This window comes from Balaenoptera borealis (assembly GCF_965194805.1).
Source record: "Balaenoptera borealis genome assembly, chromosome: 4".
Taxonomy (NCBI): Eukaryota; Metazoa; Chordata; class Mammalia; order Artiodactyla; family Balaenopteridae; genus Balaenoptera; species Balaenoptera borealis.
Window position 1 is genome coordinate 54,004,040 of NC_138861.1, and position 25,244 is coordinate 54,029,283.

General features: G+C 38.5%; 1 protein-coding gene across 2 annotated transcripts in view; it reads left to right on the forward strand.

Annotated features, from left to right (window-relative positions):
* Positions 1-25,244, forward strand: part of PRKG2 (protein kinase cGMP-dependent 2) — a 95,113-nt gene that overhangs the window by 9,935 nt on the left and 59,934 nt on the right. For both annotated transcript variants that reach the window (XM_082389341.1, XM_082389340.1), the window contains exons 2-3: positions 596-1,069; positions 21,591-21,757. In XM_082389341.1, the coding sequence (XP_082245467.1) occupies positions 609-1,069; positions 21,591-21,757 (628 nt within the window). In that variant the 5' untranslated portion in view covers positions 596-608. The remainder of the gene's footprint in view (positions 1-595; positions 1,070-21,590; positions 21,758-25,244) is intronic.

A 25,244-nucleotide genomic window follows, 5' to 3' on the forward strand; every position in this document is an offset into this window, starting at 1 on the left:
CAGAAGTTTGTAACAGCGAGCGTTGTCAGAAAAGCCAAACTTAACAGGCACACACGGCTGGAGAAAAGTGCCAATACAGCAACACCAACTGTGCCTCCTTGAGGCTCCCGAAGTGCAGATGTGTCATTTTCTAAACCAGGGGGAGGTTTCTTAGTGTAGCCACTCAGGGAGCTGTGAGAGTTGTGACATTAACAAGCCTCTGCTGCGGTAGCTGCTCGTTGGCGTTTTTTATCTTTGCCATGCTGACATCCGAATCGCAGTTTTGTTGTGATGCTTTTGACAGCTGTCCGGAGAGAACGACCAAGGAGAAGAGCAGGTAACGCAGGCCGTTTGTGCAAAACGCTTATTAGGTGGGATGCTTGGGCCAGCAAAGGGATAGGGAAGAACGAAGCCAAGTGCCAGCTCCTCCGCATGGAGGGACAAAGGGAATCAATGTGTAGCTTTCCTTCTGGAAGCGTGGGGGAATTGATTGCTTACCAAACAGCGATGAGCGCTGTGTTTCTCTTTATGAAACAGAGCGGACTGAGAGGAGCGGCGGTGGCGGTTGGGAAGTGAAACTCCACTAGGGAATCCCCAATTCTCTGCCCTCTCTCAGGTCCTTGAGCAACATGGGAAATGGTTCCGTGAAACCCAAACATTCCAAGAATCCAGATGGCCACTCCGGGAACCTCACTACCAGCGCCCTCCGGAGCAAGGTGACAGAGCTGGAGAGAGAGCTGAGGAGGAAGGATGCCGAGATCCAGGAGCGGGAGTACCATTTGAAGGAGCTACGGGAGCAGCTGTCCAAGCAGACTGTGGCCATTGCAGAGCTCACGGAGGAGCTCCAGAACAAGTGCATCCAGCTGAACAAGCTTCAGGATGTGGTACACATGCAGGGGGGAAGCCCGCCGCAGGCGTCTCCAGATAAAGTGCCTCTTGAGGTCCACCGCAAGACCTCGGGATTGGTCTCCCTCCATAGCAGGAGGGGAGCGAAGGCTGGTGTGTCTGCTGAGCCCACCACCCGAACCTATGACCTCAACAAACCCCCTGAATTTTCCTTTGAGAAAGCGAGAGTCAGAAAGGACTCCAGGTAAGTTCCCACCCGGTTTTGGACTCAGGTGGCCTTAAATATTATGAAACATTAGAACGCTATTTATTGAGTCTCCTCAATGGAGAAGCGCATATTAACCCTTTCAGATTTGGGGATAGAGGGGCTTCTAAAAGGGTTTTGTTTTGCAACAGGGTCTCCCTTTAAGCAGAGCTTCTCTTTAAAGGAGGACTCGTGCTTTACCTGGACTTTGATTTGTGATTTGTATAACTGAGGAGCCGAGTTTACAAAAGTCATTTCTGTTATCTTGAAAACCCTAGGGGAGTGAAGAGGTGGCTTTAGGAAGTCTGCCCTTCTCTCTTCCAAAGAAGTAGACTTAACGGTGTACACAAATCACACTGAATTATGAATATGTATAGCAAAAGCCACTTCTCAGCACTTAGTCTGCAAGTGTCATGAAAAAGGGATCAGCTGATGCCTCAGAGGGGGGTGCATTCATTCATTCATCCCACAGTTTTAGTTAAGCACTGCCTTCTCCCAGCCACTGTGTTAGATGCTAAGTATATATCAGTGAATAAATAGACACAGAGCATTTCCTGTGGGAAAATAGTATACACAGGAACAAGTAACCATTGTGTAATTATTAATTAAGATGAATGGTGTGATGAAACTGACAGTATAGTGGGTGGTGTCTGGGAATTAAGGGGGAGAGAAGGTCAAGGAGGGAACAGAATTGGCATTGTCATGGAGACCTGGTTGAGGAGGTGACCTTTAACTGAGACCCAAAGGAGAAAAAGGAGGACAGACCAGGCAGAAAGGGCACTTACTTCAGGCAGAGGGAACAATTAAAAGCTAGAATTAATTTTAAAAATAAGGATTTTTAAAAGAACGTGTAAATATTTCCCACAGTATTCTTGTGTGTGTGTGTGTGTGTGTGTGTGTGTGTGTGTGTGTGTGTATGGGTACGTTTCTTTTCTGGCTCAAGTTTGAATTTCCTAACCAGGAAAGATCGATAAGAAACATTATGAGTTAGGGTCTCCTTTCTGCGCTATTTTTAAATGAGTAAATATTTATTAGTTGAAATTAGATCTTTTGCCTTGATAATGTCTTGGCTGAGCCTGGATCCTTCTTGCAAAATCCAAGATTTGTGAAATTAAAACAACTTTAATTTATTCACACACATAAATAATATAAATCAAGATAAAACATCTGACTTAAATAAATGATTAATTTTGATAACAGGATTATAAAGGGAGGTTTAATTCATCAATTTGTTGACAGTGCTTGGCACATAGTGAATGAGCAATAAATGTTTGTTAAGGAAACAAGTCATGCCGGATTATAAACGCATAATACTCTGTGGTTGAAAGAATCTGATTGACATTAGAGTTCAGAAGACTTTTTTTAAGCCAAGAGTTTATTTATTAGTTGGCTTAAAAAGGTCTTATCTATTCCCATTGCAAAAATAATAATTATTTATTTTTAATGGTGTGAATTCAGAAATTATAAATGTTGCTTACAAACTTACGCTTGTTTTTCAAAAATTGAACATCATAGTGTTCTCTTTTGATGTATAAGCGATATATGCACATATAATAATTGTATTATGCATTCTCTCTATATACGTACTATACACATACATATGTTATACATACTATATATGTATACGTAAGACAATATATTATTTACCCACAAAATTTCTTTCAAATAACAATGTGCTTATGTATCTAGGAGAAGTGCGAGAGAATTTAATAGTAATTCATCTTCTTTGACCCTCTTCCTACATATTCCACCAGATTTCTCCTCTTGAATGAAGATTATTTTCAATTATTTTTTCCAAAGACTTATGCCCATCTTGTGGCAAAACACTATTCTCCTGGTGTTAGGTAACAGAACAATCCAAGATAAGTACATTCTTCTGTATTTTTTATTAGCTCTATTATAACGAGGTAAAGGAAATCAATAGCTAAGCACAGTTAGTTTTTGGGCCAAACCACCTGTCTGTAGTGAGTGGGACACAGGAGAGGAAAGACATTATAGCCTTATAAGGATGGATGAATAAGGATGAGCAATGATTCCCCTCATTCATCATAAAGGCAGGCCCAGCGGGTACAAGTTTGTGTTGAGGATACGATGAAGAAATGGGATAACTGATTCCTTAATGATTAAATCCTAAAGAGACCAAATTAGATTATTTATGCCTTCATAATCCCTTTATGCTTTCATAGAGCCTTTTGGTTCTAAATTGAAAAATTAATTAGAATATGGGAACCACTCTTTTTTCATTGACTGATTTATGTCTTATTTCCCCTTGCAGACATTTGTACCTGAATTTTCCCTGCAATTTCCCTTACAAAATGTCTTTCCCCTTAAGTCTGGAATAAGTGGCTAAACGCAGATAGCTAACATCAATTCAGAGATTTAAAAATGTCCAGTTCTTTGAAAGTGCTCAATATTACAATTCATTTTCCATTTGCAAATAGTTCCAGTTTTAGAGAAAGTCGGTAAGTAAAGTTTGGATAATTTATCCAAATTTATCCTTTACACAGTCTATCAATTTTGTAAGAAAAAACTTTCTGGAAGTTAGAACATTAGAAAAGATGAGAGCACCATTCACTGATAAAAGGATGATGGACAATGTCCATTGGTTTGGCTACTTTTCCAAGCAGTTCCTGTTAGATTTTAAAGAATTTAAGGTAGCAGTCCAAATGGCTCCTTCATTTAGTTTTAGGTTCTCATGATTTATTTGTTGAACTTTATAAAGTTTCCTGGCTGACTTTATGAATAAATTTGTTTTTACTAATACGTGTCAACTACATTTTGGATCAGGTTCCCCCTCCACACTGGATCAGAAAGTCATTGAATGGTTTTTTAGTCTTTTTGTTGAACAGGATGTCTCTGATGATTACTTAACAATGAGCAAGAAAGTGGGGGGAGATTCCAGCCCTCCTGCAATCAACAGTGTTGGGGAGATATGAAGTACTGAGAGAAGCCAGAGAGTAACATTTGGAGGGGATGATAGATTTCGAATTTGAGGATTCAGATTCGGTAATTGATGAGAGACTCTCAAACGCATGCCACCGCGGTCTGGGAGTTTGCTGAGGCCCCTGTGCTCAAATGTGTTGTAAATGGCATGTGAACCTCAGCAACTGCCAGGCAGGCCACTCATGCCATCTTTGTTGTCTTGTACCCAGCAAGTGTACTTGTAAGGTAGGAAGGGGGAGCTTAAATAGTATAGTTGCACCTCCCTGCTTTATTTGGAGGAACTCATATGCTCTGATGGCATTGGAGAACTCTTCTAATTTGTCTCTTGCCAAATTCAAGGGGCTACTTTTTAAGATCAGGTTCTAGAATAACTCAGTGCTGTTGAAGAGAATTTTCTGCAATGATGGAAATGTTCTTTAATCTGTGTTGTCTGATATGGTAGCCAACAGCAGAATGTAGCTGTTGAGCCCTGGAAATGTGGAGAGTGCCACTGAGGAATTGAATTTTTAATTTCAAGTTATTTTCAAATTAAATAGCCACATGTGTCTAATGGCCACTGTATTGGATACTGCAGTTCTAGATTATGTGGTTTTGACTGTAACCGCTATCTTTTGAGGTGGGAATTGTGACCGTAGTGAAGTTTGAGAGAACTTACAGACAAAATAAGACCTGTATTCGGTACTAGGACAATGTCACAGAAAATGAAAATGAGCCTGTCAGATTGAGGTGGGCAAAATGTGGAATCCCTCTTCAGCTGAATGAAACCTGCAGTCTATCATAGCCTTTTGTAGGGACTTGGCTTTATGCCCACTGACCGTTTTAGATCTTCAGAAGCATACAACCATGTGGGCATGTAGCCCGTTTTATTATAGGTACTCAGCCTTTCTGAAGTATCATAAATCATGATGAGTCAGAGCATTCCAGCATATCAAATGCTCTGATCTCTGATTTAAATCTATTACAGTAACTATCAGAAGACTTTAGAGCTGGAAGAACCTTAGAGTTTGTTTCAGGCTTCTCCCCTATTGGAGAAGTGAGGAAACAGGTTCAGGGTAGTTGCAGAATAGGCCATGGTAAGTGGCAGAGCTAAGATTAGAACCCAAGATTGACTTTGAAACCAGTTCTTTCCCTCTACAGTCCCCAAAACGGTTGCCCAAAGTCTGGATTTGCCTCTGGTAGGTATCAAGCCAAAAGACACTACCAAACCAAAGAGCAGGAGAAGGAAGGATTTATTTCTTGCAGCAAGTAAAGAGAATACCGAAGATATTTCCCCAAGCAGTACGTCCCTGAACAGCAAAATTGGGAAAGTTTTAAGCTAAGGGTGCATGCATATTTATGAAGGAGCTTGGGCAGTGTATGCATATTCATGGAGGAGAATTCAGTGTAGAAATGGGGCAAAGACTGACAGAGTCCTGGCTCTAGTTGATTGAAATCAATAAAGGTCAGCATGATCATTCCTTAGGTTCCAGTTAGTCTGGTGGTTGAGTGCTTGAGGGGGTTTTGGATCCTGCAGAATAGCTCAAGAATGTGCTTCAGACTGATCTTTATCTTTGAAACAGAACTGGGAGTCTTTACAACTGATTTATTGTCTCCAATATGGTTATTTTCTGGCCTGATCAAGAGCAAGCATTGTGGCCAGACTTAGATCACAAAATGGCTTAGGCCTAAAATGGCTTCTCTTATGTCAAGAAAGATATGTCTGGTTCTCTTCCTCTGGGGGTCCCCAACCCTATCTACCTATACTAGTGTTCTTAACGCACAAAGATCAAAGGGCTCAAGTCAGGTTAGTTTGGGCACCAGTCTGCTTTATTTTGTTACACTGTATTGATTGGTAGGAAGAACAATGCTGCTTCCTGGCTTCTTCCAAGCAGAGTTGAGCAGAGCTTACCCATTTCATTAATATTCACCAAGTGTTAGATCTTCAGAGCTCAGGCCTCTGTGAAAAGGACACAGAGAATGGACTTGATCCATCTGATGGTACAGAGTGATATATATGGAGGGGCACGAATGGGTTCTGAAACAAGTACAGAGATTCTCAGGGCTGAGAACTGAATATCAGTGGCAAAGGTGGGCGAGAAAGAGCTCAGATTGCATTTCTGTCCATGTCTGACCTGCCTTGAGCACCAAGACAACCATGCCTGCAGAGGTCAGACCTTTTACTGAAATTAAATTTTCTGTTGATGTAGACATTGTTTAGCAAACTTCAGCACCAGCAGAACAAAATTATGAGCTCGTGCAGAATGTCTGGTGGAACACAGGCAAATTAATCAGAGACATCTGGCAAGTCGCTGGTATGACTTCCTTTCACTGAGAACGCTTTAACTATCATCTGAAACTATTGTTCTTCTTTGAAAAGGAGAGGTAAAACAAAGACTTGCCATCTGACTTCGGATGTTGACTCTAGTTTTAGGAAGGGCAATGAGTCTCATTTGTCACTCCCACCCCAGGAGCAGAATAGGTAAAAGTGGAAAATGCTAGTGAGTAACCCATTTAAACAAGATGTGGAAAAACAGCCAGGAAGAAAGAGTATGTTTATTATTATTTGTTCTTCCTTTCGAGAGCAGTGCCGAGCATATGAATGTGCATTATAGAAATACAGCTCTTTTACTGAGCAGAAGTGTTTGCTTGGAATGATAATGATAATAGTAATAACAACATTTATACATCGCTAATGATGTGCCAGGCACCACACTGAGTGCTTCACAAATATTGAATTATTTAATCCTCACAACAAACGCATGAAATAGATATTATTATCACAATCATAACAGATGTGATTATGTATCATTTTATATATGAAGAAACTGAGGCTTACAGAATTAAATAACTTTGCCTAAGGTTACACAGCTTTTAATATTGGAACCGGGATTCAAAACCAAGAAATCTGCTATCTAAAGTCTGTTCTAAATAAAGACTGACTGTATAGCACAGGGAACTGTATTCATTATCTTGTAATAATCTATAATGGAAAATAATCTGAAAAAGAATACATATATATAACTGAATCACTTTGCTGTATACCTGAAACTAACACAATGTTTAAACCAAGTATACTTCAATAAAAGTCTGTTGTAACAACTGCAATATCCCACTATACCAAAATGAAAATTAGAGGAGGATTCTTCATATTTTAGTTGGGAAGCCTTGTAAAACATTAAATAAATAATTAGAAATAGATACGTTTCTAATTTTTTTTTTGATATGGTTACAAACAGCTCCCTGCTATTGTTGTCAGGATGTTTGAAATCAGAATGTTTTATAGCAATAATGTGCATTTAGACATCCAGATCAGAGCTGGCTACTCAGGGATGGGGTGAGAAAACCAAGTGTTTGGGCAACTGCTAGACGTCTGTTGTGTGCACGACTCTTAGAGCCGGAGCAGCCTGCAAAGTGAATGTCTTCCCTTGGGGTTGGAGAGGGGTGTGGAGCGGATAGGCAGTGCTGTTAAACTTCAGAAAAAGGAGAGCTTAGGAGCGCGGAGGAGTTGAAGAACCTGCCTAGAATTCAGTGGCAGCTGCCTTGACGCCTCAGAGAAGTGAGATAGATTTTGGCAGATTTTCCGAGTCCTGGCACCCAGCGCCCGTGACTTCCTGCCCCTGCCTTTTCTTCTTTCTCTCTAGAAGCCAAAGGGCCTGGGCTCTCTTCACTCTGCACCCCACCTAAGCCCTCTCTCAACCTCTCAAATTACCCTCTGCTTGGTTTATAGTCGCCCTCTGTTCCTTCTCACTTTATCCTCACATCTTCCAGTCTGTGAGTTGCTAGGTGTTAGGAAAAATGTGTAATTAAGCCTCCGGAAACGCTCAGGACTCAAGGACTAATCGTTGTGAAAATCAAAAATCGAAGTGCTTATTTTAAGTTCCCAGCCGACGCGGAACCACCCTTCCCTTGCCTGGTGGTCGGAGTTCCTGAGTTACCGCATGTTCTGTGATGTTTTTATGCTACTGCACAATGACCACAGCCATTTTTGACCCCATAGCCTTGGCTAGAAACATTCCCTTTACGCCTTCAGATGAACACATTCAGTTCAACAAATGTTTACCGAATATTGAATTCTTTAATTTTGTTTTCTTTCCTTTCTTGTCTGTAGTTCTTTCTGTCTCCTCTCCCCCATTTCTTTCACTTATATGTTTATTTTGTTTGCTCCTAATTTTCCTCCTCTCGCAGCATCAGACTAGTGAAGGGCCATCAGTACTAATTTCTAGTACCTAGTATAGGCCAGACACACTGAGTTATCTCATTTATTTTCATAACAAACCTACCGGGTGAATATTATTGTATGAGGCTTACCAAGCGTAAGTAACTAGCCCATGGTGGTCCTCAGTAGTGCCTAAAGCTGGGCAACCTCACCTAGATACCGAGACAGCTGCCACTTAATCGGAACAACTCTGAAACCTACACTTATTATATTTTGCCTGCTCTCTTACTACTTTATGGGATATTTATAGCAGTTTGTGGATCTGCTTGCCTCTAAGTAAGTTACTCCAGGTGAATATAGCAGGGCTGGCTTTGAACAGCTGTCCTGGGAGCCTGGGCAGAGCCTCGAGCTCTCCTTACTTATGGCTTTTAAGTGTCCTCTGAAATGCGTTACTCTTTCCTGACCCATTTTTTCCCTCACACACATTTCATGCCATTCTGGACGCTGCCCATTTCCTTGCTAGATTCCCAGGAAAGAGTGTAGTAGAAATAGTATGGTTGAGAAGACAGTGACCTTTTCTCCTTGCTTGTCTAATCGGAGGGAGGCATCATTACTGACCTCTGCCAGTGCGGTCAGTTTCCAGGGAGCTTCCCCTTTCTTTGCAAAGCCTGAGCATCTCAGCTCATCACCTGACTAGGGTTTAAACTGCTTCTCAAGAAGGGGGAAAAAAAATCTAAAGCCAAGGAAAAGCTTTTCAGTTTTTAGACTCTGGAAGTACCTTCTGTGTGAAAGATATATTTGTTGTAATGATCCTTTAACTAAACCTGTTTTCGTTCTTTAAAGTCTCATTTTAAGATAATTTGCTCTCCTCCATGCAGACTTTCCTTAGAAACATTGGTGAGTTGTAGATTTTTCAGTGCAGTCTTGTTTGACAGGTTTTTATTTTTGTTTTTGAGATCTATGGTCAAGAATCCCCAATTTCCTTTGAATCCTTCCAGGAGTGTTTGTTTGTCATGACAAATTAATTTGAATTAGTAAATTCCAAGCATCAACTTTCGTGGTCTTTTTGGGGTTTACAAATCAAGCTCTGAGAAATATGAAGGAAAGAAAGATCTGTAGCTTCCAGTCTCTTCTCTCCAGATGAGGTGCGAAAAAGGGAGGTAAAAAGTGAGCAGGAGAAGATACTACTTGATAGTCCTTGGAACCAGAAACTCAGGGAAACCCAGGTGTGTTAGTTTTCTATTGTTGGATAACAAGTTACCACAAACTTAGCAGCTTGAAACCATGCATATTTGTTATCTCGGCATTTCTGTGCGTCAGGAGTCTGGGAGAGGCTATTTAGGTCATCTGCTCAGGGTTTCAGCAGGCTGCAGTCAAGGTGTCAACCTGCTGTGTTCCTTTCTAGACCTTTCTAGTGGAAGAGGTCCTCCTTTAAGCTCAAGTGATTGTTGGCAGAATTCAGTTCCTTGTGGTGGTAGGACTGAGGTCCCCATTTTCTTGCTGGCTGTCAGCCAGGGGCTGCTCTCAGCTCCTAGAGGTCTGCCCAGAGTTCCCTGTCATATGTCCCCCTCATATGACAGGGGCCCTCTCACAACATGGCTGCTTACTGCTTCAGGGCCAGCTGGAGAATCTCTTTACTGTTGGCTAAGATGAAGTCTTACACAACATATGCTGGGTGACCCTCCCATCACAGTTGCTATATTCTGTTGTCAAGGAGCAAGTCCCAGGTTCCATCTCCACTCAGGGGGAGGGGATTGTATAAGAGCCTGACACCAGATGGGTAGAGACAGTGGGGCCATCTTAGAATTCTGCACACCATACCGGCCCCTTTGCATCTCTGGTATGAGATTCTCTGACTAAGAATCTGGCCATGCTAAAACCATATATAAAAAGCCATGTAAAGCCATATATAAAAAGCCCAGAGTCTTGTACATGTATATTCATAGCATATTCACAAGATGCAAATACTCACTGATGGATGAATGGGTAAATAAAATGCAGTATATACATAAAATGAGATACTATTCAGACTTAAAAAGGAGGGAAAGCCCTTCCTTTTTCATGCTACAATGTGAATGAATCTTGATGACTTTATGCTAAGTGAAATAAGTCAGACTCAAATTATTCCACTTTATATTAGGTACCTAGAGCAGTCCAATTTCCAGACACATCAAGTAGAATGGAAGCTTCCAGGGGCTGGGAGGAGCAGGGAATGGGGAATTATTGTTTAATGGGGACAGAGTTTTAGTTTGGGAAGATTAGAAAAGTTCTGGAGGTGGGTGGTGGCGATAGGTGCAAAATAATAGCAATATCCTTAATGCCACTGAGCTGTGCACTTAACAGTAGTTAAGATGGTACAGTTTATGTTGTGCATTTTACCACAATTGAAAAAAAAAGTCCTGGGGCTGATTTGACAGCATGCCTCTAAGTGCCAGGCTGTTTCAGTTTCCATATAGGATGCTGGAAGGAGGTAGAGTGATGATTTTCTCTTTTCTTAGTTTTTTTCCTCTTATTGGTTATCTTGTAAAGGAGAATAAGACACAGCAAAGTCTTGTGACAAACGAACATCAATTGATTATTGTTAATTAATCAGCCATTAATTACTTAATAGTAATTGATTGATTGCTTGTTGAGCCTTCAATGGAGGCTTGTTCCCAGTGCTGTGGGAAAATAGAGGGAAAGAACAACTTCAAACTCCCTTGTGTTTTCTTGTTTACAGCTGTAATTCTTAAGCTTAAGTGCACATTGTAATCACCAGGGAAGTATTAAAAAATATTGATGTCCTGGTACGACCCCGAGGGAGTCTGATTAAATTGGTTTGAGGTAAAGGCCCTGGGTATCAGGATTTACAGAAGGTCCCTTGATGATTCTAATGTGCAGTGACAATTGAGAACCATTTTGTTATAGGAACAGGTTTCCCTGCAGCTGACTCTAGAAATATTCAGTTTGACACTCTAAGAGCAATGCTCATTACAGACATCTAAGGGAACTATTTACCATTTCTACCTAATTACCATGCAGCGCAATGATGATTATGCATGTCACTGAGTGTGTCAGATTAACTTCCTTATATGTTTTGGTTTTCAACATTTCATTATTAAACTCTGTTCTTTGATGCTCCCGGGAATTGGATCATCTGCACACATTTAAGAAAGGGAGAGAGAAATGTTTGTTGTAAGCATGAAGTAACAGTAAACATGATTCAATTACAACTGTACTTAATTACGTGGGCAATAGGGTAAGAGACAGGACAAAGTCATGCTCATTTTCTGATTATTCATGGAATGACCTCATCTTTTCATGCTGCTTTCTCAAATTATAAACCTGTGCATTTATTAGCTATTTTTTTCTTGCTGGTTTATTACTCAAAAAATTGGGGGGAGAAATAAATAGATGTTTATCTTGCTTATTTTCTGTGCCTGTTTAGTGGGTGATGGACATTTCCCACCTCCACTCTTGTCTCTGTACCCAGGATTTTTAAGCTAGGAGAAAGAACTTGAATGTCCTTTAGTATTAATTTTGTTGAGTCCCTGCTTCGTGCCAGGTGCAATTCTGATTTTAGGTAAGAGGATGAAGAAAGTGTTGTCACCCTTGAAGATCTCGGCCTCTTTGGGGAAATTAAAATGTATTGCAGTCTTGTGTGATTGATATTCTAAGAGATGGGTGTATAAAGGAGGGAGGGAGCGTCCTGTGCTTGGTGGGATCAGGGACACCTCCACAGATAAGCCGACGTTGAGCTGGGTTTTGAGGAGGAATGGATGGCTGGGAGACAAAGTGGCCTGGCACATTTGGGGACCTGCAAGCAGTTCAGTGGGCCTGGGGTACCCCGAGTACGGGGAGGCTGGCCAGGCGGGGGACCTGGAATGTCAGGAGTTTTACTCACATTGTGAAGGAATCTCCCTTAATAAATAGTGGCGGTTCGCAAGTATAGAGTTTTTAGAGCTATTTTAACTCGAAGGTTTTAAAGTTGCTGGTAATTTGCTGACATATAATAGTACAGCTATTCCTTCTGTAATATATTTTATGTGCCAAGCCATGTTCTCAGTGTTCACTATTGTTAGCTAACTTAATTCTCATAGAAATCCTATGGCCTGTGGACTGTGTTTATTGTCATTTTATAGCTGAGAAAACTTGAGATTAAGTGACTTGCCCAGAGTTCCACCGTTCGTAAGTGGCAGAATTAGGAATCAGACCCTGGCATTCCAGCTTTAGATCTTGGGCCCTCGACAAATATGCCTTCTGATATACTTTCTTTTTGTATATATAATTAAGCTATGATATGCCACACAAGTAAAGTTGCCTCGGCCTTTGTGCTCACAAGAAATTCTTGACAGATAAGAAAGTAGGTGGAGGCCCCTGGTCCCTGCTTGGCACTGAGCCTTGTGCAAAGAAGTTTGCAAGACACATGCTTTGTCTGACTTGACAAAAACAAACAGTGAGAACACAGGGTTCTAGTAAACAGGGCCAGAGAAGGAAGATTGAGGGCCCAGCTTAACAAGAACTGTCAATGGACTTTGACAAATTAAACTTCCTGAAGCGACTTAGAGGACAGGAATTTATTGCTTCAAAGAATACTGATTATGTAAGTAGGGGGTGTAAAAGGATTATGGCACACTACCACTAATGTACATAAATTCGAGATCCAGCCCTACTGGAGGAACTTTGAACTAAGCAGAGAGTCTTGGCAGTGCCTCTTTCTTTCATCGTGGTTTCCAGAACTTTTCATATCCCACCCTTCCCCACAAGAAGCATACCATAACCACTACTGTTGCCAACTACTACTATCACTGCCATTTATTAGGCATATTATTAGCACCTTATCTGAGTTCACGTGCATGGTATCCTTATGTCGCAGGTATGATTACTAAGCTCTATTCGCAAAGAAGAAATCTGAGGTTCAGAAAGGTTAAGGTCACACAGCTAGGAAGTGGCAGAGCTGGGATTTGAACCTAGGATCTTCTGCCTCCAAAGCTATGTACACATTTTATTTTTTAAATGAATTTTTTATTGATGTGCACAAATCATAACGTGAACACGCCCATGTAACCACCAAACAGATCAGGAAATAGAACCTCACCAGCACCTCAGAAGCCCCTTGTGCTCCCTTCCAATCCCTATCCATTATCTACTTTGAAGGTAGCCACTATCTGCACTAGTATTATCATAGATAACTATGCCTATTTTTGAACTTTATGATAGTGGAATTATAGAGTATGGACTCTACAGACTCTGGCTCCTTTAGTTTATATAGTGAGAGTCATTTATGATATTGTGTGTAGCGATGGTTCATTAATTATCGTTGCTCTATAGTGTCTGTTGTGACTATGCTACAACTTATCAGTTCTACTGTTGATGGACATTTGGTTGATTCTGGTGTTTAGCAATTTTGAATAATGCTGCCATGAACATTTTTGCACTTTTGATTTATATATGATTTATGATAGGTATATAACTAGGAATGGAATTGCTGGGTGGTACATTTTATCTAAGTTCACATTTTTGTTCTATAAATTTATTTGTTTTTTATTTATTTATTTTTGGCTGCGTTGGGTCTTCGTTGCTGCGCACGGGCTTTCTCTAGTTGTGGTGAGTGGGGGCTACTCTTTGTTGCGGTGAGCGGGCTTCTCATTGCGGTGGCTTCTCTTGTTGTGGAGCACGGCCTCTATGCGCGTGGGCCTCAGTAGCTGTGGCATGTGGGCTCAGTAGTTGTGGCTCGCGGGCTCTAGAGCACAAGCTCAATAGTTGGGACGCATGGGCTTAGTTGCTCCGAGGCATGTGGGATCTTCCCAGACCAGGGATTGAACCCGTGTCCCCTGCATTGGCAGGCAAATTCCCAACCACTGTGCCACCAGGGAAGTCCCTAAGTTCACATTTAATATAGATTGTCAAATAGTTTTCCAGAATGGCTGGACAAATATATACCCCCCACCATCAGTGTCTGAGTATTGCTACTCTCCATCCTCACCAGCATTTAGCATTGTCAGTCGTTTTCATTTTAGCCATTCTGGTGGGTGTGTTTATGTTGTGGTAGCTCATTGTGGTTTTGACTTTCTTTTTCTTGATAATTAACAAGGGTGAACACTTTTTAATTTATGTGTTTTCCATTGATGTCTGCTTTCCCTCTGTAGCTTTGTAGTACAACCGTTGTCATAAATCAAGTATCTATATATGTTTAGGTGGGTTTTAGTTCTTTCTATTCAGGTCCAAAGGTCATTTTTGTGCATCCTTGTGCCAAGAGTATAGTCTCTCAATTATTTTGATTAATAATAATTTTTTTTTTTGGCCACACCGTGCGTCTTGTGGGATCTTAGTTCCCCAACCAGGGATTGAACCCAGGCCCTCGGCAGTGAAAGCGCAGAGTCTTAACCACTGGACCGCCGGGGAATTCCCAATAATAATTCTTGATATCCATTACCTTAAGTCTTCTGGTTTTGTTATTGTTCTTCAATGTTGTGATGGCTATTCTTGGGCCTTCTTATGATTATAAGAATTTTAGAATTAGCTTGTCAATTTTCATAAAAAATTTTTTAGAATGTCAATTGAGATTTCATTGAACCTGATCAATTTGAATAGAATTGACATCATTAAAAAATTGTCTTCTCATTCATGATTCTGCTATATGCCTCCATTTATTTAGCTATTCTTTCATTTCTCTTAATATTTTGTAATATTGTTTATAGAGGTTTTACACATTTTTGTTATATATAATCTTATGTAGTTGATATTTTTGATCATTTTAAAATGATGTCATTTAAAAATTAGCATTTTCATTTTGATACTGAGGTATAGAAATTTGCTTACTGACCTTGAAATCACCTAATTTTTTATTTCTTTATTGCTAATTCGATTTTCTATTTTTTTCTTATATAAGATTTGGTATGCTATATTTTTATAGGAAATTTTCATTTAATCTAAATTTTTAAAATAGTTATTCATACTGTCCACTCATTTTTCCTATCTGTAATATCCATAGTGATGTCCCTTTTCTCATTTCCAACATTGGTAATTATTCTTTCTCCCCACCCCCCCATTTGCCATGAATTTTTCAGTTCTATTTGACTTTTCAAATAACCTATTTTGGGCTCTCTTGATCCTCTTCATTGCACTTTTTTCTTTCTGTATTATTTGTTTCTATTTTGTTATTTCCTTTTCCCTTTTTTGAGCTCAATTGCTTTTCTTTTTCTAGCTCTTTGAGATAGACACTTAGTCATTCATTTTTAATCTGTTTTCTTTTGTGATGTATCTATTTAATACTGTAAGTTTTCCTCTTAGTATTGATTTAACTGCATCCCACAAGTTTTGATAATCACATTTTTATCATTTATTTCAAAATATTATTCCCTATGATTTAATCTTCCTTTGATCAATGAGCTGTTCAGAAATATATTACTCAGTTCTCAAACATTTGAGGATTTTCTGATTATTTTTGTTAATGATTTTGTTATTGATTTCTAGCTTAAATTTTTAGCTTCTATTGTTTTCAAAGAATATACTCTGTATTATGCAATCCTGTGAAATTTGTTAGGTTTGATTTACAGTCCCCATAAAGTCAGTTTTCGTGAAGGTTTTTCGTGTACTTGAAAAGAATGTGTATTCCAAACTGGTTGAATACAACCTTTAAAATAGCTATTAGGTCAAGAGATTAAGTAAAGTTTGATAATCAAGAGTTTAGATCTTCTACCTTCTAACTAATTTTTGTCTGCTTATTCTATTATTTCTTAGAGAGATGTTTTAAATCTCTCAAAGTGATTGTGGATTTGTCTATTTCTTCTTTTAATTTTGTCAGTTGTTTTTTTGTCAAGTTGATGGTATCTAACTAGATGGATACACATTCAGAATATATGTATTTTCCTGAACATATCAATATAAAATATTCCTCTTCATTTCTAGAAATAATGTCTTTCTTTAAAGTCTACTTTCTTGTATCAAGGAAAATTTTCTCTATACAGGCATACCTTGTTTTATTGTGCTTCACTTTATTGCACTTTAAGATATTGCATTTTTTACAAATTGAAGGTTTGTGGCAACCCTATGTCCAGCAGATCTATAGGTACCCCATTTTTCTGACAGCATTTGCTCACTTCATGTCTTTGTGTCATGTTTTTGTAATTCTCACAATATTTTAAACATTTTCCACTTTTACTGTATTTGTTATGGTGATCTGTGATCAGTGATCTTTGATGTTACTACTATGACTTGCTGGAGGCTCAGACGATGGTTAGCATTTTTTAACAAAAAAGTGTTTTTTAATTAAGGTGTGTACATTGCTTTTTAGACATAATGCTATTGCACACTTAATAGTCTACAGTATAGTGTAAACATAACTTTTATATGCCTCTGAGAAACCAAAAAATTTGTGTGACTCACTTTATTATAATATTTGCTGTATTGTTGGGATCTGGAACTGAACCCAAAATATCTCTGAGGTATGCCTGTAATTGCTGTTTACATAGCAAAGCTTTTTCTGCCTTTTTACTTTGAACTTTTCTATATCATTATCTTTAAGGCATATCTTTTATAAGCAACATATACTTGGTATTTTCTTTTTTATTTATTTATTTTATCAGTCTGACAATCTGGTCTTTTAATTGGGGTATTTATTACATTTATATTTAATGTAAATACAAAATATTTGGGTTTAACGTTAACATCTTACTATTTGTTTCTTATTTGTTTCACTTCTTTTTCTCTATTTTCTTTCCATTTTCTTGAATTAATTAAGTTCATATTATTATTCCATTTTCTCTTCTAGTTAAACATTCTTTGTCTAATCTTGTAGGGGTTCCCCTAAATTGTAACATGCATCCTTAACTTGTTCAATTTCCAATATAGATTAGTGCTTTTAAATTATGTTAACTAACTCCATTTACTGACCATGCTGTTTTGGCTGTTTGTTTTCATACATTTTGTTTATCACATATTTCAAACTCTACAAGGTATTATTATTACTCTTTTATAAAGATGAGCTTCCTTTAGTCACCCACATATTTACTTTTCCCATTCTTTCTTTCTTCTAACATCTGCTAGTTTCCATCCAGGATCATTTTCCTTCTCTGTTAAGTCTGCTGCCAACGGAATAATATTTTGAAAATATATTCATTTTGCTTTCATTTTTGAAGGCTGTTTTCACTGGGTAAAGATATTGAAATAGGCACTCTGAAGCACTTTGAAGATATTCCACTGTCTTCTGGTTTCCATTATTTCTGTTGAAGAGTAAGTCAGTCCTGTTGTTGGTCATTTGAAGGTAATATGTCTGTTTTCTCCAGCTGCTTCATAGATTTTTCTTTTTGTATTTGATTTTCAATAATTTGACTATGATGGGACTAAATTTTTTTTTATATATATATTTTGTTTGGAGTTTATTGTCTATGGCTTGATACATTTTCATTGATTTAAGAAAATTCTTGAATATGATACCTTCATGTATTGTTTCAGGCCAATTCTTTCCCTTTCTTTGGGGGTCCAGATTACATATATGCTCAACTTCTCTATCATGCCATATATGTCTCCTATGTTTTGATTTTGTTTTTATTGTTCTATTTTCTATCCTAGATTTTCTCCAGTCTTCTATCTGGATATATTCTACCTGCCCATATTCAGTTTGTAATCATTTTCAGCTGTGTCTTATCAGATTTTAAACCTATCTATTGAGGTCCAAGCTTCAGATATTGTATGTTTCAATTCTAGAATATCTACTTGATTTTTAAAAAGGTTCATGTTCTCTGTTGACATTTTCCATTTTATCCTTGATTTTCTTAAACCTATTATAGTTGTACTAAAGTTTGTGCTTGATACATACAATTTTTTTAATCTACTGTGGGTCTGCTTCTATTGTTTTTTTTCCTTTTGGTCTTCAGTCATTTGATCTTTTCTCCTGGTATGCCTGGTAGTTTTTGATATCATGCAAGATACTCCTTATGGAAAAATTATAGAGAAAATTTGAATCCTAGATTTTGTGAACATCCTACAGAAAAGATTCACCTTTGCTTCTCACAGGCAGTTAAGCAGGGGCAAATAATTTTAGCCAAAATAGGAATAGTTTCAAAGTTGGTTTGGGGCTCTTTTTGCCTGATTTTTGTTAGTCTTTACTTCTAGTTTACAGCCCTTTAGATGTCCCATCTGAAATTCTGGATGTTTACCAGGATCCTCTTTCATGGTGTGTCTTGAACACTGACTTGTGTCTTCCCAACCCTTTGAGACTGCCAAAACTCTGCTTAAGGCTGCCTACAAATCAATAAATACCTTGAAGGAAAAAGCAGAGGTGAATGTCAAATTCATGTTCTCTTGTTGATCATCATTCATCAAGCTGTTGCTAAGTTGATAGGTCTCCAATGCTGTCAAATAGATTTGTAAATATATACTTTAATCAACTTTTGTACTTGTTTTGTGTGAGCAGGGAGAGTTGTGCTTATAATAGCTGGCCTATATCATAGTTATAGGAGAAGTTGCAAACTTCATACTCTTAATCACTGCTGTATGTGGCTTTGTAAACAGAAAATTCCAGACAAGAACCACTCTAAGTATTTATGATTTAGTTTGGAGAAAACCTCATAGATAGAACTCTTTTCTTTCTTTTCTTTTTTTTAAAAATAAATTTATTTATTTATTTGGCTGAGTTGGGTCTTCATTGCTGCACACGAGCTTTTCTCTAGTTGTGGCAAGTGTCGTTATGGTGTGCGGGCTTCTCATTGTGGTGGCTTCTCTTGTTGCAGAGAGACTCTAGGCATGCAGGCTTCAGTAGTTGTGGCACGTGGGCTCAGTAGTTGTGGCTCATGGGCTCAGTAGTTGTGGCTCGCAGGCTCTAGAGTGCAGGCTCAGTAGTTGTGGTGCACAGGCTTAGTTGTTCCATGGCATGTGGGATCTTCCCAGACCAGGGCTCGAACCCGTGTCCCCTGCACTGGCAGGTGGATTCTTAACCACTATGCCACCAGGGAAGTACCAAGAACTCTTTTCTAATAGAATATTACAATGTGTTTGTGGACTAAACTAAGTTAAGAGGATCTGGGAACTCTTTGAGGCTATGGGCCATGCTTTACTAATTTTTATGTCTTAAGTATTTGCTTGATAAATTTGGTGAGTTGGATGGACATGAAAACGAGTACTCTAGGAGTTTAGGGTAGAACAGAAGGATTGTGTGAGCTACAGTATCGAGGCAGGGTTGAGTAGGTCATAAGGGGTTTCTTGGTAGATGTCTAATGTTTGGGTAGGTTGAGGGGAGAAGAAGCTAAATTCAAGGAGAAAACATGTGCCAAGCCTGAAGGTAAAGGTGGCAAGCATAGGAGACAGTGAGGAGACCAGTCTATCTGTAACAAAGGATTTGTGTTAGGGAGTAAGTGCTAGATGGATAGAGTGGAGGCATGTGGTGGGAAATGGGGAATACCAGATTGTGGGAAGTTGATTGTCTTCTATGGCAAAAGGGTTTTCATAATACTTCCATGGAATGTTAATAGAAATTAAGCCAAAAAAAAGAAATAAAGAAAGAAGACACTGAGGTTTGGGAAACATTGGTTTAAACAGATTTGTTTACTGCAAGATTTCTTTGAACCTTTAAACTGTGCATGGTGAATTTCCAAAATTGTTTAAACTCAGCAAACTTTTGATTATAAAGGAACAGTGATTCTTGGAACATATTTTGGGAAATTGGGATATGTGGGCATTGAGGAAACTCTTGCTGGAATGTTACACTAGCATGAAAGACTCGTGAAATCTGGAACTTTTATGATATTGTTCACAGTTCTACCCTTGAGAAGAATATCTTGCAAAAGCATTTTTTTGGTATATCTTAATTGAATGAATTGTTGGTTTTGGTGGATGAAGGAAGAATGAGATCAGGGTGAAGTCAAGATGAATTTACCAATGTGAATCTGATAGTGTGGTATAGGATGGACTGCAGGGGGAAGAGGCTAGAAGCTGAAAAACCAAAAAGGAAGCTGTTAAAATTATCCAGACCTAAGATTTTTTCTTGGATGTGGTGACCCTTGAAAATGGAAACTAAAATGGATAACAGTGATATTTTGTAAAGAGAATTGACAAGACATAGTGATAGATTAAATGAAGGAGGAAGGAAGTTCTCAAGGAACCTGGAGAGTTCAGATGGCTCTGAGGTTGACGGAGTAGGGAAGAAGGAATTTCTGTACAAGACTTTGTTTTGTTTCCTTCATGAAGCCTAATGATTTGATAGATAGGATCATAAGGTATCTAATGCCTTGAACTTTTACCTTGTGTTTGAGAACTTTTTTTTTTTTTTTTTAATTTAGCCACGCCACCTGGCTTGTGGGATCTCAGTTCCCCCACCAGAGGTCGAACCCAGACCCCAACAGTGAAAGCGCCGGGTACTGAGTCCTAACCACTGGACCACCAGGGAATTCCCTTGAACACTTTCTGTGTAGAAAAGGTCACAAGTTTTTAAACAGCAAAGCTATGTACGGGAGAGAGTTTGAATGAAAAATATAGGAAAATACCCATATTTTAAAAGAATCACACTGAATTAGAGTGAAAGCAAATATATTGCGCAAAGATTCTGACTTAGGCAACTTTTCTTCCAGCTCATAATTCTATGATATCTACATATAAAGTATGCTAATTAGAACATTAGAAATTTAAGGTGATGCAGATTAGGCCATTATTTTGAGCTACTTCTTTTCCAAAAGAAACTGAAGTGTTCTAGGATTACCAACAAGTGGGCTTCTGATTTGGGGAATGAATAGGCTGGGAGATTGGAAATGTAGGTTCTGTCTAGTCTAGACATACTAAGAGTCAAAACATAGGCAAACCTGAACTATCACCATCACCCTCTATGTCTGATCAAACCTTATGAGTCCCAAGGGAGCCGACTTCTCCACGTCAGAAGAAGCAACAGTTGGAATGGTAGCAGCACAGACTTCGGACTCACAGACTTAGATTTAAATACTAGGGGAGAATAAGTTGCTTCTTAGCTTTTAGTCTACTTATCTATAAAGTCGGAATAGTCATTATCTCACAGGATAGTAGTGAGTATTAAATAAGATATAAAATGACTAGCACCGTAGGAATTAGGCACACGTGTATACATCAGTGAATGAATACTGTGTTACAGTCCCTTAGATACACCTTCTACCCACCAACCAGACTGGCTTCCCATCTAAAAATCATATGTCCATTAGTATTGCATCTAGGGACCTTGAAGGATGCTACCTTTGTGATGATGGCAATTAGGAGTGATGATAAAATTGATTTAATAAGGATTACCAGAAAAAAATATTCAAAAATGTTTTCAAAGGATTTCTAAGTAAAGTATGGTAGTTCTAAGGGTCAGGTGTTGGTGGGGCTAGAAAAAAATTTTTTCCTTGCTGGAAAAGTTGTAAATACATAGGTAGTAATATCAAGAATAAAAATGAAGTGACTCGAAAGAGCGAATCATGGTTTTCACTAATTGTAACTAACATCTTCCTTCCATTATACCAGTGAGAAGAAGCTCATCACAGATGCCCTTAATAAAAATCAATTTCTGAAGAGACTGGATCCTCAGCAGATCAAAGACATGGTGGAATGCATGTATGGGAGAAACTACCAGCAAGGGAGTTACATTATTAAGCAAGGAGAACCAGGAAACCATATCTTTGTACTGGCAGGTGGGCTTCACAGATTTTTCCAGTCACCATATAATAAATATTTGCCTATAGTTTAACGATTTTTTGTAAACATTTATAAAAATGCAAAATTGGTTGCTCTATTTGTAGAAAACATAACAGATTGAGCTCATGAAATAGTAACCTTGTTGATCTAATCATCATGTTGCTAATACTTAATATTTACAGAATGCTTTCTATATGTCCAGCATCCTACTGAGTACTTAATAGAAAGATCTCATTTCGACTCACCAACTCTGTTAGGCAAGTGCTACTGTCTTCATGTTACTATGTGGACTGTGTCACAGAGAGGTTAAGTAACTTACCCAAGGCCACACAGCTCATTAGTGGTGGAGGTGGAATGCAAATTTAAACAATCTGATTAGAGAGTCCATACTTTTAATCACAGTGCCACTCACTCAACATATACAAGAAGGTGTTTCAGAGTATTCAAAACACTGCTGCTTGTGTTGACCTTTTTACATTGTTGTACCATGGAAAAGAAAACAATTATTTTTGTGACTTTGTAAAATATTTTCGTTATATACCAATGATTTCAAAAGACAATTTAGGTACAATTAACCAACAGATAAGTCAAATGGAATGCCTTAAGGTTAAATCTGGTGTTTTTAGAACCATTTAAATGGCTTCCTCCATACATGATCACTTGAACATGCTTCCATGCTGGGTAGATTATAATGGTTAGATAGGAAAAGGATTTATTTCTCAAATGCTTATCAAACGCATCAATCTTATACTGGAATTCAACAATTTTTTTTTAGCTATAGAAACAAGAAATTATCTGAACAGGGCTTACGGTTATTGAATGCCATGTCAAATTCTGAATTGCCCCAAATTTTTGAGTTTTAGGGAAAAAAGTTAACTGGCTTGCCCAGAGGTAGTGGTAACCTGGGATGTGCTGTGGCCTTTTGTTTTGCACTGTAGGTCCTGACGATCTAAGCAATGCTTTATAAACTTTATAATTTTTTATTGATGGCCAACTATGGTCAAAGCCCAGTGCTGAGTTCTGAGAGAGACACAGGTGAATAAGACATGATTCCCGTGGGAGGTTATATTCTGCTAAGTGGCCTGCAACTTTAGACAAATCCTTGTATAGAAAGGAGGGGTAAAAAGAATCACAGAAACCAAGAAACAAAGTTAAGCAATGCTTTTATGATTCTTGTTTCCTTGAGGCCTTAGGTGTGGAACAGAAGTTGCCTATCCAAACAAATTAATACACATCTATTGACAGTGTATAAAAGATTGTTTTCTCTATTTTGATTCTTTAAACATGCCAGTTGCATAATTATTAGTGTATTATTTGCCATGTACGTATTTGTAGACGGTCTTAAAACTATAGTCATCCTCAAGTAATTATTCTCCCCAAGAAGTGAATTACAGTCTTAATTTAGCCAGCCTTCAAGTTTTAGGGACAGGTGACCCAGAGCAATTTCCCCCTCTTTCAACTTTTCTCTTGGCTCTTTCACTTCTACGTTAGCAACACTAGAACATTCTGGCAAGAGAAGAAGATAGGGCATTAAGTCAACCAATATTTAGGAAACCTGCAAGGAAGGATGAGAAACTCATGTCAGCTCATCTTGTTCTTTGCCAGCAACTCTGATGAAAGGCTTGGGGAGAGAAGGGTTTGAACAGAAGTCAGTATCAATATAGTTATTGAAGTCAGGACTATAGCACACATGGAAATGAAAATTGGACGCTTTCTTATTTGTATTAATTATGATGTTATCTAAGAATTGAATTGTGTGATTTAATTGATCGAGCAAATTAGTTTGTTAATTCAAAACCTCCCCTTTATAGAATATAGCAAGAATAGCAAATAGTAAAAGCATATTTAGCTTAGACTTTTGGTGTTCCATATAATTGTTCAGTGTTGCTCAAGTCCCATGTGCCATAACGAATTAGAAAAAAACTTGAAATGCATAAAGTTCCATGATACTAACTCAGCAGTGCAGCTAAGTAGTTTTGATGGAATAGAATTTAGTTATAATGAGAAATTATTAAATGGCATAACTAATATATAAGATTCGGAGCCAAAACAGAATTTCTTTCTTACTAGAATATAAGTTCTAACAGGATAAATATCTTTTCTGTTTTGTCTACCCTGTCTCTCTTTCACCTGGGCTAGTTCCTGGCACAGCATAGGTATTCATATCAGATGCATTGAATGAGTGGGTGGACAGAGATGACCCAGAGCTACTTTGTGGTGAATTAGGAGAAGGAAAGACCAGTTCTTCAAGGGAAAGAGAAATAACCCCACCATTTTCTTCCTCTAAGAATAGGTCTTTTTTGCAAATGCTTTTGATTAGCTAAGGTTTTATTTGCATTAGTTTGAAGAGAAAAGAGAAGAGAATTGCCAGGGCAGAAGCATGGTGAGGAAGTTGCCTCTCCCTTCCCCCAAACTCTGCTTAGCCAAAGATTGGTGTCAAGCACTCTTCTTTTTTCTTTTTTATGACTTTAATTTTTAGAGCAGTTTTAGGTTTACAGCAAAATTGATAGGGAGGAACAGAGATTTCCCATATACCCCTGCCCCCCCACATCCACAGCCTCTCCTGTTATCAGCGTTACTCACCAGCAAGGTACAGGTTTTTTTAAACCAAGGATGAACCTACACTGACACATCGTAATCACTCAACGTCCATACTTGGTACTGTACAGTCACTAGGTTGCGACAAGTGTATAATGGCATATATCCATCATTAGACTATCAAGCAGAGTATTTTCACTGCCCTAAAAATCCTCTGTGCTCTGCCTGTTCATCTCCTCCCCAACTGCTGGCAACCACTAATCTTTTAATTTTCTCTGTCGTTTTCCCTTTTCCAGAATGTTACATACTTGGAATCATATAGTATTTAGCCTTTCCAGATTGGCTTCTTTCACTTAGTAATATGTATTTAAGATTCCTCCATGTCTTTTCATGGCTTAGTATCTCATTTCTTTTTAGCACTGAGTAGTATTTCATGGTCTGGTTGTATCACAGTTTATCCATCTACCCACTGAAGGACATCTTGGTAATTTCCAAGTTTTGACAATTATGAATAAAACTGCTATAAACATCTGTGTGCAGGTTTTTGTGTAGACCTAAGTTTTCAGCACCTTTGGATAAATACTAAAGAGCACAATTGCTGGATTGTATGGTAAGGGTATGTTTAATTTTGTAAGAAACCACCAAACTGTGTTCCAAATTGGCTGTACCATTGAGCATTCCCACCAGCAATGTATGAGATTCCTGTTACTCCACATCCTCTCCACCATGCGGTGTTGTCAGTGTTCCAGATTTTGGTCATACTGTTGGGTGTGTAGTAGTATCTCGTTGTTCTAATTTGCATTTCCCTGATAAATGTGATGTGGAGCATCTTTTCACATGCTTATTTGCCATCTGTATATCTTCTTTGGTGAGCCTCTGTTAAAGTCTTTGGCCACTTTTTAATTAGGTTGTTTTCTTACTGATGAACTTTAAGAGCTCTTTGTG